At 34.2% G+C, this 19,172-nt stretch overlaps 1 protein-coding gene and 1 long non-coding RNA gene across 2 annotated transcripts; one reads left to right on the forward strand and one right to left on the reverse strand.

The window, feature by feature from the left end:
* Positions 1-1,822: 1,822 nt before the first annotated feature.
* On the forward strand, positions 1,823-5,595 carry LOC143046032 (uncharacterized). Its single transcript, XR_012969060.1, has 2 exons — positions 1,823-3,312; positions 5,095-5,595. It is a non-coding gene; the product is annotated as an uncharacterized LOC143046032 (long non-coding RNA).
* Positions 5,596-12,177: 6,582 nt separating this feature from the next.
* LOC143046033 (uncharacterized) lies at positions 12,178-19,164 on the reverse strand. The gene is made up of 2 exons (XM_076218983.1): positions 19,074-19,164; positions 12,178-15,597 (listed from the first exon to the last, which is right to left on the reverse strand). Exons 1-2 carry the CDS (start codon positions 19,152-19,154, stop codon positions 13,648-13,650), a joined length of 2,031 nt encoding a protein of 676 aa, XP_076075098.1. The 5' UTR covers positions 19,155-19,164; the 3' UTR covers positions 12,178-13,647.
* Positions 19,165-19,172: the final 8 nt, after the last annotated feature.

Raw genomic sequence — 19,172 nt, forward strand, 5'->3', positions numbered from 1 at the left:
AATTGAAATTGTGTCAGTTAAGAGTTATTTAGCCACGACAATAATTTTGCTACCTTTATATTTTACCCTTGCAAAATTTAAGAATGGGATGTTCCTGAGTAAACAAAAATGACAATACGGTGCCACAGTATCCTAGAAAGAGCATTTTTATTTTGACTTTCTTTGCATTTTATTGAAGGGTGTGTCACTTCAATATAGCGTGATATGGTTTGGCCTCTGGAATATGCATGAATTTTTTATTGGTGTTTTCTATTAGCCTTAATGTTTGTGTCTGTTCGAAGTAGCACGTTCTCAATTCCGATTGAAAGTGTCTTTCTAATACAACACAGGGTACATATAACGTGTTCTCGTTCACATATGAACATGATATTTGTCACTGGACGTTAAACCCTAATTTGTCAGCATCATCCAATTGGTTCTTTTCTTCTATTACTTAATCATAATGTTGTTTACAAATCACTCTAAAGAAGTAAACGGAAAGGAGCGAATGCAGCTACATTTGGTTATTTTAAGTTTCAATTCTACATAAATGCAGAGGAGAACTACAGTTGTCTATGGTGGCCGGTGAAGTTCATCTCGCATTTTCGCGATTTCGCTTTTCATATTCTATAGGGCGAAAACGCGAAATCGCGAAAAGGCGAAATCGCAAAGTGGAAAACGAGAAATCGGTTTCGCTTTTTCGCGTTTTCGACTTCGCAATTTAGCGTTTTCGCCATATAGAATATGAAAGGCGGCGAAAACGCTTAAGCGCTAAAACGCAAAATGGCATTAACCTGCCACCATAGTTGTCCGCATGTAAACTTCTAGAATTTGTCATCAATATAAGTACATCGCAATCCGTTACTGTTTCAACAGCCATCGGTGTTTCATGTGTGTATTCTTAAACAAGTATTATTTTTCTCTCGTTTTTAGCAATGTATCACTCTCTACTGTCCTTATATATTATTCTATATTCTGCATTTCCATCCAGATTCTCGTGTATACCATGAGGGTCCGGATTGGGGGTATTGTTTATTTCTTTATCCTTTAAATTGTTGTCATTTTTTTCTACATTTTATTTATCTTACTCATTATTCTTTCTTTGTTTTTCATATTTTGTCATCCCAATATATTTTACTTACTGATGTTTAATACGGAAGCCGATAAGGGCCATTCAAAAAAAAAAAAAGATGTCGTAATTACGACATAGTTTGTCGTAATAACGACATCGCTATGTCGTTAAAATGACATAGTATGTCGTTATAACAACATAATTTTAAGTCGTAATAACGACATGATTTGTCGAAAGAACGACATAATTATGTCGTAATTACGACATATTATGTCGAAATTACGACATAACATGTCATAATAACGACATAACATGTCGTAATAACGACATAATATGTCGTTATTTCGACATCGCTATGTTGTTCAAACGACATAATTTGTCGAAATAACGACATAATGATGTCGTAATTACGACATAATATGTCGAAATTACGACATAACATGTCGAAATAACGACATAACATGTCGTAATAACGACATAATATGTCGAAATAACGACATGCTATGTCGTTATTACAACATAATTATGTCGTAATTACGAGATGGTTTTCTCGTTACCGCGTTCGATTTGACATTGTCACGTGTATATTGCCTTCCGGAAATGGTAGACAGTACAAAGAAGAAAGGTTTGTTTTTAAGAATTTTCATTGTAAATAGCCAAATTATTTTATGAAAATGGTCAGTAGACACAAGCAGGATTTCTAGAAAAGAGGATGGACACGGAGTGGAACAGGATTCAATAAGGAAACTCACAAAACTTGAAAAATACAAGACCAAGAAGTTTTTTGGGTGTACAGGCGCGGGGAGGGGGGGGGCAATGTTGCGACTGGTTTATATAAAGCATTATCGTCCGTTTAATTTAAGAAATTTCTTTAAGAAATGCCAGAATAACCTTTATTACGGAATAGTTTAGCTAATTATTTTAATTTAGCTAAGAACTCAATAAAAGTTTTCCCGTTTGAATGGTTTTACACTAGTAATTTTGGGGCCCTTTATAGCTTGCTGTTCGGTGTGAGCCAGGGCTCCATGTTGAAGGCCGTACGTTGACCTATAATGGTTTACTTTTAAAAAAAAAATATTATTTGGATAGAGAGTTGTCTCATTGGCACTCACACCACATCTTCCTACATCTATATAGTACATAGTGAATAGAAATGAGACAATGTATATGTGTTATTTTATTTTTGTTTACTTCAAATTGGATACAAAACGGCTAAAACACGTATCAAATATAATTTTTTTTAAAGATTTAAAACTGTCTTTGTCGATATTTTCACTATTCTTAAACAGCTAAGCATAAACCATATATTTCCCATACACAAGCATTAGCTGTAAAAATAAAACGGGGGTCCAATATGAAAATTAATGCAGTTTTGAATAGGTTATTGGCTGCTCGGGACTATTAACGGTTGAGTGCTAATCTCTGTCTATTTTTTTTTATTTCAGATTAAAATGGATATTGATAGAACATCTATCTGTAAATTCTATTTTCGTTTGGGATTTGAGTACAAATACATCTTAAAGTTCCTCGCTGAACAACATGGGATTGTCATTAGTATGAGAACCTTAAAGAGGACACTAAAGGGGGCCGGATTAAGGCGGCGCAAGTCAAAGACAGATGTATTGGAAGCAGCGCTCTTCATACAAGACAAGATTTCGAGTGGTGCTGATTACGGATACCGCTGGATGCACCTTCAGTGCACCCAGAATGGACTAAATGTTCCTCGTGATACAGTTGAAATGATGATGAAGCTTCTTGATCCTGTTGGCGTTAAGATGCGTTCAAAGAAAAGATTAAGACGGAGACATTATTTTGCAAGGGGCCCAGATTTCGTGTGGCATCTTGATTCGTATGATAAACTAAAACGGTATGGTCTCTGCATAAATGGCTGCCTTGATGGATTCTCCAGACAACTTATTTGGCTAAATGCATATTCAACCAGTAGTAATCCCAGAATTATTGCAGGCTACTATATGGAGGCTGTTAGCAAGATAAAAGGGTGTCCTTCTCGAGTACGTGGAGACCATGGAACAGAAAATGGTCATGTAGCAGCGTTTCAAAACTTTCTAGCTGAAAAAGAAAGTTTTATTTACGGACCAAGCACAGGAAATCAAAGAATAGAGAGTTTTTGGTACATTTTGAGACGCCAGTGCTGTCAGGTTTGGATTGAAAAGCTCGGTGTCTTGGTAGATGATGGTCTATATAATGGCGATCTTCTTGATAAGAATTTGATACAGTATTGTTGCATGTCTGTGCTTCAGGTAAGTTACTGCTCTAATTACATATTTTTAACAAAACTGAACCTCTATTTTTTTCTACTAACGATTCTATTTTAATATCGTTGCGAAATGATAATAGGTTACCAGCTGACAACTTCGGTTTTCCAGATATATGTTGACTCAAAGTATATAAAACAGAAGATGTGGTATGATTGCCAATGAGACAACTGTCCTCAAGAGTCCAAAATGACACACCCATTAACAACTATAGGTCATCATACGGCCTTCAACAATGAGCAAAGCCCACATTGCATACATTATATTGCACTATATAAGGGATATCAGTACAAGATCCATAAAATTTCAATTAAGAAAAATAATAGTACAGTTCCTATTTTATCTTAGTGACTTACAAATATGTAAGAGATTGGAAGTTTAATTATTCGGTATAATAATAATAATAATAATAAACCAATATACGCATACTGTCAAAGTATATATATAATTCATTAGCACAAACTTTAGAAACAGTAAGATTTTGCGAGTCTTGGTGAGTAGTGGAACCGTTTTTAAAACAACTATTTCGAAGCGAGCGTATATAAATTAAATATTTTTGACAGTTTATCAATATGGTCTTTAAAACTGAAACTTCATATCACGTGAACCGACTTAACTGAACCCGTTCATATAAGAAATTACTCTTCTATTTTTTTTCTCTGCCAAATAGTTTAGAAATAACATACAAATTGTGCTCCATCCTAATAACTCGCGTAGTACCTTATCACATGTTAGATGCTGTTTCGATAAGAAGCAAATAATGAGAACAAAACCGCTGATGACGTCATGTTCACGTTTATAAAATTATGTATATGACTTATAGTAAAAAAACCACTTTCAGATAATCAGAATGTGTGTTACATCCAAACTTAGAATTTTCCCTGTGCTCATCGTTCCATTTGTACCAGGTACTGTGCGCTTAATGAGTATACGTTAATTGTACATTAAAAGCTAATCCTTATGAGCATGCCTTTTTCAGACGGAAAATGGGCTTATAAGTTATATTAGCATAAAGAAATCTACGGGTAACCAGCTTTACGAGCAGTGTATATTGTTCCTGGCTATGCCAAATCAGCAGGCTGTCTGGTTTCATATACAAGGGTAATATGTTGGGAAGGTATATGTGTGTTGCTACCTCGTTGTCATGCATGCGGGGTTAATAGTCAAGATTCGAAATAACTCCGACATATTTAATTTATATCTCAACATAGTCCAGATATGTTTAACATAACTTGTCAATAAGCCAGAGTGGACTTTTGTGCTGCTTTTTATTGTTTGTTTAAAAAATTGGATTTAAACTCGTGTAATTTTCTGTCGAATTTTTTTAATGAAGGATAAAGGCCAGACCCATTTAACTTGATTGAACGGGGGCAGTTCATGTTCATTTCCCTTTTTTTTTGAAGTATTTTTTTACGCGGCGTGACCGATTTTTTATGTATTTTGACGTTATTTTTACTCAGAATATTTCTTTTTTCTTTTTTCATTGTCTAATTATATTTGACGGCAAAAACATACCCCTCCCCTCAGAGTTAAAATAATCGGCTCCTTAAGTTACTTGTACTTTTCAAGTGCATGCATAGTTTGTAACAGGTCGAACGACGACGTTCTTAAGCTGCTTGTTTGCAGCTTATATAAGTCCGTGTACCATTATTCTTTGAATTTGAGTGTTGTAAGAAATCGAAATTTAAATCAGATTCACATTGTTGATTTTGACAAATTAGCAGAGATATCATCTGTTTTATTGAATGTCTTTCATTTTTATTTTAGAACGAATTGAATGACGTGATGACAACCTGGAATATACATCAGATTCGCCCTACAAAAAACCAGAATTGTCCACATGGCAGACCTATGGTCATGTATATGATTCCGACTTCATATGAAACTCGAAGTTACAGAATCGAAGTGGATCAAGATAAAATCGATGTCTGTAAAACTGAATGCATCTTTCGTCAAGATCAAGTTTGTGATGAAGACATATGGGATCTATGTGGAATTTACATGAAGGAAAACGCTCTTTCATTACCAACCAGCCTTGATACAGCAATTGCACTGTACAAAATCCTGAGGGATTTATTTCATGAAGATATATAGCTGATACAATGTGAATGTGAACACCATGACCGAGTAGCCCACATGATGATATTGATATTCGTTCTGTTTCAACATGTAAAATTTTGAAATAAGCATTGAAAATCAGACGTATACTCAGTAAAATCAATATAGTGCTTTTAAAACCAAAAAATAATACAATACTACAATACTGTTTTCAGTCTCTAGATAGTTCATGTTTCGTTCTGTGTTGACCAAAAGATAAATGAGGCAAATTCAATTATTTGAAGGATTCAAAGTTATGACCCACCTACGATACTAGAGGGGCTTTATGTTTTCTGGTCTGTACGTCCGTCCGTCCGTCTGTTCGTCCCACTTCAGGGTATAGTTTTTGGTCAAGGTAGTTTTTGATAAAGTTGAAGTCCAATCAACTTGAAACTTAGTACACATGTTCCTTATAATATGATCTTTCTAATTTTAATACAAAATAAGAGTTTTGACCCCAATTTCACGGTCCACTGAACAAAGAAAATGAAGATAATTTGGTATGAGTGCCAATGAGACAACTCTCCACCTACGTCACAGTGTAGTTTAAGTAAGCAATTAAAGGTCACATTACGAGCTTCACCGCTCAGCTGTAACTCCCGACGATCAACACGTTATACTTGTACTATATTTTGCCTTTCTGTTTTTCGATTCGGTCGCCACTCATGAGTCTTTTACAGTCGAAATGTGCGTCTGGCGTAATTCTAATAATAAGCCTGGTACCTTTTATATGTATTTATAAGGCTACCAATGGGTCTTAAATGTATGACCAGGTTGTTGGTCACCTCTCTCATATTCCTTAGTTTCGGGGGAAACTAGCGGTAGTTTAGATAAAGTCCAAGTCGCTTGAAAGTTTACATATTTATTTCACATCCATATAATTCAAATATCAAAACATAACTGAATAACAACATAAAAATAAATACAAAATAGAAATACAAAAGACTGATTGACATACGGAAAAGGAACCAATCAAATATCTTTTAATAAATAATATTAATTCGCGTTTTGCCGAAAGCGGGAATAAGGATTAAAAACATGCTTCGTATAAGTTTGTCAAGAATGGCTTTCGGCAGTTATCACTTAGTGTCAAATTATCTATGTTCTTTGTTACAAAACCTTTTATCTTAAAGACAGATATAAATCTTTGATAATTAATCTAAATGAAAGGATTATAGTTAAGTGTAAAATACAAGTAACTTTTGAATAGCGTAGAATACAATAAACTGATAAATTATTAAAACGCAATGAGGACTCGGAATAATTGATAAAAAAGCAAATATTATAAAAATATACAAAATCCTAAATATGAACTTTGAACGAATAATTGTCGGGTCATAAATGCACCGAAAAACTCCCTCACCTAGAGGCGTGCTTTATCGGTCCCTTAACAAAATTGTCTACCAGCTCAGTGATAATGGACGTCATACCACAGGGACTCGGTTAGCAGATTAAAATTTTGTAAATCAATGTTTTTAATTACTTTTGTTATTATTTCCTGTCTATTTCATATGCATTACTATATGAACGTATTTAACGTTGCCATCACTATTTCTTTGTTTTCTGGCAATGTGCAGTTTACTATCCACATCCATATACTGAAAAAAACCTAGATTTTTTTCAGTATATGGATATGGATAGAACTATATTAACGTATTTAGCGTTGCCATCACTATTTCTTTGTTTTCTGGCAATGTGCAGTTTACTATCCATATCCATATACTGAAAAAACCTAGTGATGGCAACGTCAAATACGTTAATATAGTAATGCAAATAGACAGGAAATAATAAGAAAATTAATTAAAAACATTGATTTACAAAATTTTAATCTGCTAACCGAGTCCCTGTGCGTCATACTAGTAAACTCCGAAATATACACAAGAAACTAACATTGATAATCATGCAAGACTAACAAAGGCTAGAGGCTCTCGACCTGGGACTGGCGCAACAATGCCGCAGGGGTTGAACGTGTATTTTGAAATCCCAACCCCCACCATCTAATACTACTAGCGTATGGAGAGAAAAAACACACAACAACACGCATAGTAAAACTAAGTTCAAAAGAAGTCCGATGTCAGAATAGGTAACAAATGAAAATAAAAAAATATATATCAGTATATGCATTCTACACAGTAAACTTATTTAAGATTTCCAGAAAACAAGGGGTTATTTCAGTAGTTATTGTCTTCCAGAAAGCAATTCTTTCGTAGTAGACTTAAAACATGGGTTGAAAATTTATATGTAGAAAGGTGATTCATGTACAATTTAAGATATAAAATTGAGTATGGAATGGGGAATGTGTCAAAGAGACAACAATCCGACCATAGAAAAAACAACAGCAGAAGGTCACCACAGGTCTTCAATGTAGCAAGAAATTCCCGCATCTGAAGGCGTCCTTCAGCTGACCCCTAAACAAATATATACTAGTTCAGTGATAATAAACGCCATACCGTAATTTCCAATTTCTACACAAGAAACTAAAATTAAAATGATATAAGACTAACAAAGGCCAGAGGCTCCTGACTTGGGACAGGCGAAAAAATGCAGCGGGTGTTAGAAAGTTTAGAAAAAAATCGTAATAAATCTGTGAAAATTAAAAAAATCGGTAGAATAGATAGGGATGTGAATTGTGGTCTGACCCCTGAACAACAGGCTCCTGACTTGGGACAGGTAATATAAATTCTAGTATCTGAGAAATTAAAAAAAACGCAAAAATTTTACCGAGTCACTCATGTGTAAAATGTAGATCAAAGTGATCTTTTTGTTTGGTGAACTACCCAAGGTCTATCTACTGACCAAATATCATTGCTATCCCATATAAAGTATATGTGAAACAACATGAAAGGCATAACTTTACTAGTCTAAGATAGGGTCGGATGTATGGACGACCAGACAAGGGCAATACTATATGCCTCCTTGACCTATGTGATTTGGGGCATACAAATCATAAAAAGTTTAACGTAACCAATGGGCTGTGAACTTGAAGACCAGTGTCAGATGAGAGGTTTCAGACGGCAAGTAGCAGTACACCCCTGGATGAATCCATTGACCAAATATCATTGACCTACCATTTAGTTACTGAAACAGACTTTAACAGGTTGTTAACATAGTTGGTGGACCATGAAAATAAGGTTACGGTCAGGTGACATGTGCATCTTCAGCCGATTCGATAGATCAATACATTCATTTACCACTCATAGTTACATTGAATAAAAAAACATAAAAATTTTCAACCTGGTCGGTCAATGGGTCATGAAAATGAATGAGGTCAATGACAGGTGTCAGACTGACCTAAACAAACCTGCGAAGTGTTCCATAGACCAAATACCATTGGCCTATCACTTGCAGTTACCGAGAAACAGACCGAATCACAAAAAAATATTTACGCCGCTGTCGCAGGAATTGCAATTCATATATAGATATAGGAAGATGTGGTGTGAGTGCCAATGAGACAACTCTCCATCCAAATAGCAATTTAAAAAGTAAACCATTATAGGTTAAAGTATGTCTGGCTTTCTACGACTTTCATAGCAGGCGAGTCAAAAACTTGTTACTTCGCTCATGCGGTTTATTTTAAGTAGATGTGTCCATGTTGTCGCTTGTTGGTCATAATCGACGGACGCCAAGTGGTGACAATAGCTTCCCAAAATATATTTCAACTATGATGATGGGTCAAACTTGGGAAGAACAAAATTTGCAAATATTATATGTTATTCAGGTCTTAGACAGGGTATATACTGTAACATTCCCGGCTAACAGTTTATATCCCCTGAGCCGAAGGCGAAGGGAATTTAAGTCCTTAGCCGGGAAAGTCACAGTATATACCCTTTCTGAGACCTGAATTACACATATATTACGGATTACCCCTGACTTAATGTTATTTTCCAGTGCAGGTATTTGATTACAACACATAAATATAAGTTGAAAAACCCAACCTGATATGTTCGGCATACGTGAAGGATTTTCTAATTTGCTGTGAACATAATTTTATCGTGTATATAATAATTCATAAGAACAATTTCAACATTAAATTTAAGTATTAAAAGCGTTAATTGCGTGATTTTGTATCAAACATCTATTATTTACTGAAGCACGTCATTATTTTCCCTCTGTGAGCCTCTGACAGTGTGATAACTTTTGACTACAATTGGGGATAAAAACGTCGTATATACCCCGGGCAGTTTCCTGAATATATACTGACATCTCTGTGTTGTTATCCAATCAAAACCTTATATGTTTATGTCCAGCGCGCCGGTTACAGTGCAGGCGATTTTGGAAAAAAAATCTCAGTAGCATGGGTTCGAATCCCGGCGACAGGAGAACCAAGAATTTCCAAAGGCAAATTTACAGATCTACCATTGTTGGGTTGTATATATATCGGTCATTTCCCAAAAATGTCGAATTTTCAGTACACCCATGCTAATTTTTTTTTTAATTTCCAATGGAAATTTCAGTTGCAATGGTTTTAAATGAAAGCTTGTAGGATTTGTGATTCAGAACATTAATAATAAACACACCTAACATCTATTTTAAGGCCGATTTTGGGGGGGGGGGGGTATTTGTGTGCGTACGGTATCAGAAAAAGACCATTCAAATATTTTTTTTCCCGATTTTCTGATCGCCTTGATATCTGCAAAAGAGACTTTTTAAGAACGTTTATTATTACTCTAAAGAAAAATCGTAGCTTCTTTATCATTGTATACGTAACATATTATCTACAAATTAAATTCAATCAGCGTACGGGAGGTTCATGTCCATCCTGTTACCGCTACTAGTATCAGCCGTTAAACTTTTCTCCCTTTGAAATACCTTAGAATCATTCCATACATGATACACGGAATATGCTAGACCTATGGCTTATAGTATCTAACATATGGACTTAACCTTGCTTACTGATCCATGAGGTGGAGGTGAGGTGAAAACTGTCTGACGGGCATGATGATCTTGCAAAGTACGCACATACCAAATATATTTATCATGCTACTCATTATAAGAGAGAAATGCATTTTAAAAAGAAATAACCACTTTTTTCAAGAAGTCACTGAACCATGAAAATGAGGTCAAGGACAATGGACATGTAACTGATGGCAACTTCGTACCATGAGGCATATATAATCAACGTATGAAGTATATAGGTCTTCCACCTTATAAGTTATTAAGCTTTAAAGAAGTCTGCTCACGCCGCCTCCATATCACTATTTTTATGTTTAACTTTCTGCGAAATAAGGCTTTCTAAGGAGGAAACCTGAACACATCAATTTAAGAGCAAGCATATACGTCCCTAGTAAAACTATCACTAGAGTATGTTGGCTCTGTTTGTGATCCATACTTACAACAAGACATAGATAGCTTTGAAAGGTCCAAAAGAGGGCTCCGCGTTTTGTAACAAAACAAAAATGTGTCCAAAGTACACTGATGCCCCACTCGCACTATCATTTTCCATGGTCAATGGACCGTGAAAATTGGTAAAAAATATAATTAGGCATTACTATTAGAAAGATCATATCATAGGGAACATATGTACTAAGTTTTAAGTTGATTGGACTTCAGCTTCATCAAAAACTGCCTTGACCAAAAGCTTTAACCTGAAACTTGCACTTTCATTTTCTATGTTGAGTGGACCGTGAAATTGGGGTCAAAAGTTTAATTTGGCTTTAAAATAAGAAAGATCATATCATAAGGAACATGTGTATTAAGTTTCAAGTTGATTGGACTTCAGCTTAATCAAAAACTACCTTGACCAAAAACTTTTAACCTGAAGCGGGACAGACGAACGTACGCACAGACCAAACACATAATGCCCCTCTACTATCGTAGGTGGGGCATAGAAATCAGAAACACCTCAACCGTTGGTAACATGTTACACCATCTTGAACGGCGCAGTCTTTCTCATAGAAGAAACGACTCCGGATTGGTAATGCTATATAAAATTGAACACAAAAAGGTTGCAATACCTAAAAATAATAAATTTATCCCACAAAAAAGACGAGCAAGGCATTATAATTCGAACAGCTTCCAAATTCCATCCTGCAACACACAGAACAGAAAAGATCCTATATTCCAAGAACTATTACCGAGGAACAAACTTCCGGAAAACATTGTAAACTGCACTTCAGTAGACTCTTTCAAATCTTCAATTTCAAAGCATCAATATTAACTCAATTATAACATCTTACTTAATAATACAAACCATTTTTTTATTTTTCATATTCTAAAAAAAATGTATATATATATCAATTTAAGTTTCCTCCTGAGACATACAATGTAATCTTCAATTTGTTAAAGGCGGTCACTATATGGTAGAATAGAATAGAATAAAATCGGCTAATCAGAACATTGAATTGTATCTTTGATCGATTCTACAAATGTTCATTTAAACATGTGCGTGCAGCAGAAGTCTTTGTGACTTGATTCTGAAACTAATAGTAGTCTCAGCTTGATTGAAAGGCACAGGTCACTCGAGGATCTTGAATTTTCTCGGGATTTGGAGTTTCGTGTGGACCGGCTTTTTTTTTTTATTTGTAAAGAAATATAATGGACGAGTCGCTCTTGTTCTTCCCATGGACCTTTTAGTGTTCCGTGACAAGACTGTTTCTGATACTACAGACCATGTTTAATGAAAATGGGATCAAAAAGAATTTTGACACGCTAGCTAAGCAACAAACAGACAGAAGCATATTATTTCTATATATATGCACATTTCTAAACACTGCAATATATATTACCTGAAATTCAATATAACAAAAGATGTAACAAACTTTAATGTTTATTTGAACACAAAAAAAACAATCTTCTTAGATTGAATATAAATCATGTTAAAAATAAGTTGAGGATTTACACATGTAGAGTTAAAAGTATCCACAAGTCTATTTGTATCTGGCTATGGGAAACTGTTTTAACATTCATTCGCTATTTAATATATCTTGATTGATATTAGATATATTTACTAGCTATACAAGACATCTGAATTCATAAAGAAATCTTTAAAATAGTACATCAGATATAAATTCGTTAACTCAGTGATTATATATCTGAATTCTTATAAAAACATCTCATGTATAGTACATGTTATATGTTATAGGTTATGTTTATTTAGACATCTGAATTAATATGTTTTAAGATATGCCTTACAGGATTTTCGAATATATTATATTATTGTAATTCAAGTATATGATATATTGTAGATGTCTTAAATAGCAAATAAGTCCGGAAACGGCTTAACTTGTCACATATAACACCCTTTGATATTAAGATTAAAGAATATAACAAATAAAAATAAAAACTTTTTGTCATTCTACAATAACATGGTGATGTTTCATCAACCGATATAAACTAAGCAAACAGAAAATGTTCTATCATTTTAAAATAAATAGCTGTACCTTCAGCTCATGGTCATAATATGACCGTCATCCAGAAATGATTTCAGAAATTTATATTTTTTAGTTTAGGTTCGGAAACAGGCTCCCCTTTTTAACGAATCAAGTCTTATAACTCCAAAAGGTAAAATAAGATATTAATGAAATTGACATTAATTAATATAAATAATTTACCATCGAAGCCTTTTTTAGTATCATCCAAACTGTGGACAACGAATGGACAACAAACAGTATAGTATTTACCATAAAATTTCGTCTTCACAAAAACAATGATATCTCATCAATTACTATAAAACAAGCAATTGTTTGTTGGTCATTTTACATATTCTACCAAAACAATTATGTTTCAGCATTAGAAAGAACAAAAAATTAGTCACAATAGCTGAAATCCCAAATAGTATATACATATATACTCAAAAATGTGTTAGCTCATGAACATAATATCTGATAGGTTGCCTGCACATAAAGTTGTCTGAAAATAATATGCTGTCATTGCTGTATCCATCTATATTGCCCGCGACCCATTACATATGTTCATTTGCCATCACATTTTAGTGCGATTTCATCAATTTAAACCAATTTCTCACTATTGTATATGTTGTTTTACCTATTATATGTCATTTAACCTTCTGATTTCAGGTTTTATGCACAATGTGATAAAAAAGGTAAAGATAAATTACTATTGCAATATTCTATAAAAAGTCAAAGATACTGCTTCTCAATGAAGTATGTCTTTTTGTGAATTAGATTAAGTTTCAGAAACAAATTCAGATGTTCTATCTCAAAATTATTGTCATTTGTGTATTGAAATTCTACAGGAATGTCTAGAATTCATCAACAGTTGCAGCTATATGATATCCATCACCCAGAAATTATGTTCCAGGATTTGATCAAACTCTGATCGAAAAGACATAAAGTCTTCGAAAACTTTGGGCAGTTTCAAAACACAACCACAAGTATGTGCTGTTGGTCTACGCTCTAAACCAGTGAGGCTATTAAATTCAATGGTGATGCATTCAGCTGTCAACAGGTCTGAGCCGGTACAAAACCTTAAAAATCTTTTCAAAGTATCTGCCTCAAGGTTTTTCACAAATCTCTTAAGGTAATTGGAAACTTCTGAACAAGGTGCATCCATAAAATCTGGAAACTTTAAAATTTGAACAACTTTTCTATTAGTTGGTTGAAGTTTTTCATATAGCTCAGATAACTTCTTCAGGTCTATAAATTTTGCGTTGGTTTCTTCAAATACTGTTTTCCAACAATCTATGATATACTTTGGAGCTTGGATTATTTCTTTATGTGCGATTTCTTTTAAAATAAGCTTTATATTATTGTCTGTAGGTCTGGCCTTACATTCATGCGTCTCTAGTGCATCTAACAGTTCGTCGATATCTACACTGGAAAAATCATCCACAGCTTTCTTAAACACTTCTCTATCTGGTACCGATACAAATTGATAAAAGTCACTCATCAATTCTTTTGTCTCAATTTCATCACCTGGAGCTATACATTGTTCCATAAATGTCTTGGCCAAATGAATAGGCCAATAGCCACTAAACTTATATCCATATATCATGATGCGGGCAACAGACTTCCACTCCATATAGCCAAAATCATGTCTGAGACTTGGAATTTTAAATGTCTTACCTAGTGTACAATTCTCTAGAAAATAGCCCCAAAATTCGCTCAACACATCTCTCAACACACCACCTGTATCCTCTGCAATTTCCTTCTCCCCGTTCGGAAGGACCCGAATAATTGAAACCGGGTTGTTTATCAAGGATGGATCTTTGAAATAACATATCATCTCCATCATTGATAAACTTCCTCTGTGTATTTTAAGAGAGGCAGATGTTGGAATATCCTCATTTTCGAGATCTGGTCCAACATTTTGGAATGTTAAATGTGAACTTATATCACGGTCTGCTAATGGCGTACTTGTATTAGGGACATATCTTAATGTCACATCATTATTGTTTTCTCTTGGAACATTGTCAGTGCGGAAAGCTATTTCTGGGTCATATAGCTCATGATCACTTTCAAAGATTTCAATAGGAGGTAAAGGTGGAATATTATCAATGCTTCCAAAGAAAAAATCAAGTTCTGGATCTGGTAAGGAATTGTCAGACTGGTCTGTGTCCAATGCTGATGGTTTTATGCTTGCTTTTGTATTTTTAGGTGTTGTTGAAAGTTCTTTATTTTTATGTGTAGTTGAAAGTTCTTTATTTTTAGGTGTAGATGGAAGTTCTTTATCTATAGGTTTGGTTGAAATGTAAAACCTTAACATGGAAACCCCAGTTTTGTCGTACCATTCTTCAATGGTGTCTTCTGATTTGATCAATTCATGTGAAAAATCTCTCAATTCTATTTCAAAATCATTTATGTGTCCTATCTTACTCACTCCACCAGGGAAAAATACGGACTTGCCTTTTACCAAGACTGCTTCCGTGCCATCATCTTTATGAAAATCGAATTTTCTTGTACTTCCACCATGCATTTTCAGTTGTCGGAATTGGCTGGCAGACACGTCATAGTTCAGCCAGCCGATTGAGACCTTTTTGGTTTTTTTCCAGGCATTTGCGTTCCCAATCAAATGTGATTTTTTTACTGGTTCCTCATCGGAGTCTGAATCCACTTTCTGAATATTTAATCTTTTACGCAACTTCTTGATTAGTGTGTTTTTTTTGGTTTTCGGTCCCTTCTTACAAAATTCTCTTAAGACAAACCGATCGCCAGCTAATGGAATATATTCTTTCAACGAATCATCTGGAATGGCTTGCAATATATCACGATCAATCTAAAAAAAATAACAGACATAATTATGACATGCATTTATCATTGTTAAGGGATAAACAACATCTGTTACTAGAAAAATGTAGAGGCTTGCTTCATTTTTGGAGCTTGGAAAAACCTGAATTAACAATACATAGTCCCCTACCGGCTAAAACATAATTGTACTGGAGCAAAATGTTCCTCTCTGAACCAACCACTACTCCATCTTCTTCAGAACGACCATTAGATAAGAAAGTCCTTCACAAAAACTTCTAGATGAATGATTATTACCTTCTGATCATGCTAATAGAGACGGGTTAATATTTCAATATTCACAGAGAAGAAGACTGTAATATATGCCATGAAACTGATACATTGTAACAAAGAACATTTCCTCTTTAAATGTAAAAGAAATAATAACTGATCTAGTTATAAGCTACATGTATATACGGATGATGATTGTATGTCTATTTCTAAATACAAACAAGTAACCAAACTATTAATCTCTGTAATAAAAAATCATAAGAACTTATCAGCATTTTTTTTAAAGTCAGTCGGTGGAACTAGGGACCGAAGCAGTTATTTTTCTTGATGAAAGGATGTCGACATTCAAGGCATTAACCATTTGATCCACAAAAAAATAATTCTTAGCCAGCTTTATTTGATAATTAACATATCTATAATATAAAATTAAAAAAGACCTAGAAAATTCAAATTGCACGAGTTTGTATTGTATTGTAATGTATTGTATTACATTGATTGCAGTGTACAAATGTATTGTATTGCAATACAAGATGATACTAAACAATACAACACAATACCATTGTGCATTATATTGTTTTTTATTGCATAGGAATATAATATATTTCCCACAGAAAGTAACCAAAAGTTAGTGATTTATCTTCAAAATTCATGACGTCATCAATGACAAAATCTTAGTTAAAACCATGTTTCAATTTCAAATATTATATAATTATACATTAAAAGGGTGAATATATTGTCCCTCGTAGAACAGATATTGCACTCGTAAAAGGTAAAATCACAAAAATACTGAACTTAGAGGAAATTCTATTCGGAAAGTCCACAATCACATGGCAAAATCAAATAACAAATAGATATAGGAAGATGTGGTGTGAGTGCCAATGAGACAACTCTCCATCCAAATAACAATTTAAAAATTAAACCATTATAGGTTAAAGTACGGCCTTCAACACGGAGCCTTGGCTCACACCGAACAACAAGCTATAAAGGGCCCCAAAATTACTAGTGTAAAACCATTCAAACGGGAAAACCAACGGTCTAATCTATATAAACAAAACGAGAAACGAGAAACACGAATATATTACATAAACAAACGACAACTACTGTACATCAGATTCCTGACTTAGGACAGGTGCAAACATTTGCAGCGGGATTAAACGTTTTAATGGGCCCAAACCTTCTCCCTTTTTCTGAAACAATAGCATAACATCACAACATATAAAAACATACGATAAAATATCAATTGGCAGACTTAACTCAATCAAAAAACAAATGGACAAGAACTCATATTCCTAACTTGGTACAGGCATTTTCTAATGTAGAAAATGGTGGATTTTAAAAACCTGGTTTGATAGCGCTAACCCTCTCACTTTAATGACAGCCTCATCAAATTCCGTTATATTTACATTGATGCGTTAACTAAACAGACACAACTAGATACCATTGAGATGGGAGCCATCTCTGTTGGCCCCGCTGTCAATAAGGTGGGGTAAATAAGTTGTATGGATAATCTGATATGAAGCGTTATTTGAAGTTATTACATAGTCTCATGTGTGATTTTATTCTAAGATTTTAAGTTAAAACTGATAAATATTCTCAACTTACTTTCATAGTATAATATTGATATGACTGCATGATGTGAACTCATTGTTGACTACTCTAAGGTGACTTCTGGATATATGAATTGATGTTTGAACAATATGTTTAAAGGTGCTGCCCAATTGATATTTGTCACATATTTTTAGAATTATGACCCACCAAGTATAAAGTATGAAATATTAACGGTTCTCGAGAGGTAGAGCGGACACAATTTGTTAAGAGCAAAGAACAGATGAACAGACCGACGGACTGACTTTTGACCTAGGATGCATATATTATGACACATTCTCTGGTGTTGGTTAATATATATGTTAAGTTGAAAATGTTTGTCAGGTATAAAGTATGAAATAATAACAGCTGTCCTCTCAAAATATAGTGTGGATCAAATTTGTTAGCGATGGACAGACCAACAGACAGACAGACCTTTGACCTAGGAAGTTGTACATACATCATGACCCACTCTCTGGTGTTGGTTAAAATGGATGTCAAGTATAATATTTGAAATCATAACAGTTCTCAAGATATAATAGAACGGACACGATCTTCACCACTGTGAGGACACAGGTTTGTCAACTGAAACCAAAGTTTATTTTACCTTGACCTTTGACCTAGGATGTTGTACATACATCATGACACGCCCTCTGGTGGTGGTTAAAATGGATGTCAAGTATAAACTTTGAAATCATAACGGGTATCAAGATATGGAGCGGACACGATCTACACCACAGGACACGGGGTTGTCAACTGAAACCAAAGTTTTTGACCTTGGACCTAGGAATTTGAACATACATCATGACACACACCTCTGGTGGTGGTTAATAAACATGTAAAGTATATAGTATAAAATCATAATGGTTCTCTAGATATGGAGCGGACACAAAGTGTTACGGACGGACATACTGATCACTATAGGGCGCCCCGCCTAAAGGCGGGGCCCTAATAAATAAAATAGTCAAAATATGGGTACATCAGTCATCATCGTATAACAATTTTAAAAGGAACAATTTAACAGAACATAAAAACATATAGTATCTACAAACACATTCATTGGTGCAAGCTCGCGTGATAGAAAATTCTACTAGGGACAATATTATACAATTACTGTCTTTTGGTGAGGTAAATGTGTGGTTTTGTTGACTTTTGAAAAAAATTATATTCAATGAGGCCAACGGCCGAAGTGAATATTAGTTTTTTTTCAAAAGTCAATAAAACCACATATTTACCGAAACAAAAGACAGTATTAAATGTATTATTCCATATTCCGAGAGAAATTAATGTAATGGAAAATATTTACCAAAACCAATTGTACATCAAACGTTTTTTTTACCAAAATTATACACGTAAAAGCACGCGACGTTTTGCGCGGTGAATATCCTTTTTCCGCAGGTGAATATGCTTATTTATTCAAAATCCCATTCATATGAAAAACCTACTAATATTTTATCAATATGGAATAATCCCCAATATTCATGCAATAATCCCATATTGTATTATACATGTATTGCAAATGTATAGTTTTTCAATGCACTGCAATGTAATACAATATAATTTACTATTGTATTGTATTGTATTGTTTAGGTTGCAAAGTTTACATCCAAGTTATTCGAAAATAAGTGTTAGTTAAAACTTAAGAATACTTACCAACTTGTTATCACTCAAGTTTTTTATTTGTGTATCAGTTATCCCACGTTCTTTCAGTAATGCTATAATTTTCTCCTCCATATTTATTGAGCTTGCTGA

The sequence above is a fragment of the Mytilus galloprovincialis genome, chromosome 9 (assembly GCF_965363235.1).
Source record: "Mytilus galloprovincialis chromosome 9, xbMytGall1.hap1.1, whole genome shotgun sequence".
NCBI lineage: Eukaryota > Metazoa > Mollusca > Bivalvia > Mytilida > Mytilidae > Mytilus > Mytilus galloprovincialis.

Coding starts and splice junctions, on each gene's coding strand:
- LOC143046033 (XM_076218983.1), bottom strand. CDS start 19,154: ATGGAGGAGAAAATTATAGCATTACTGAAAGAACGTGGGATAACTGAT. Junction 15,598..19,073: donor ACTTGAGTGATAACAAGTTG/GTAAGTATTCTT, acceptor TATTTTTTTTAG/ATTGATCGTGATATATTGCA.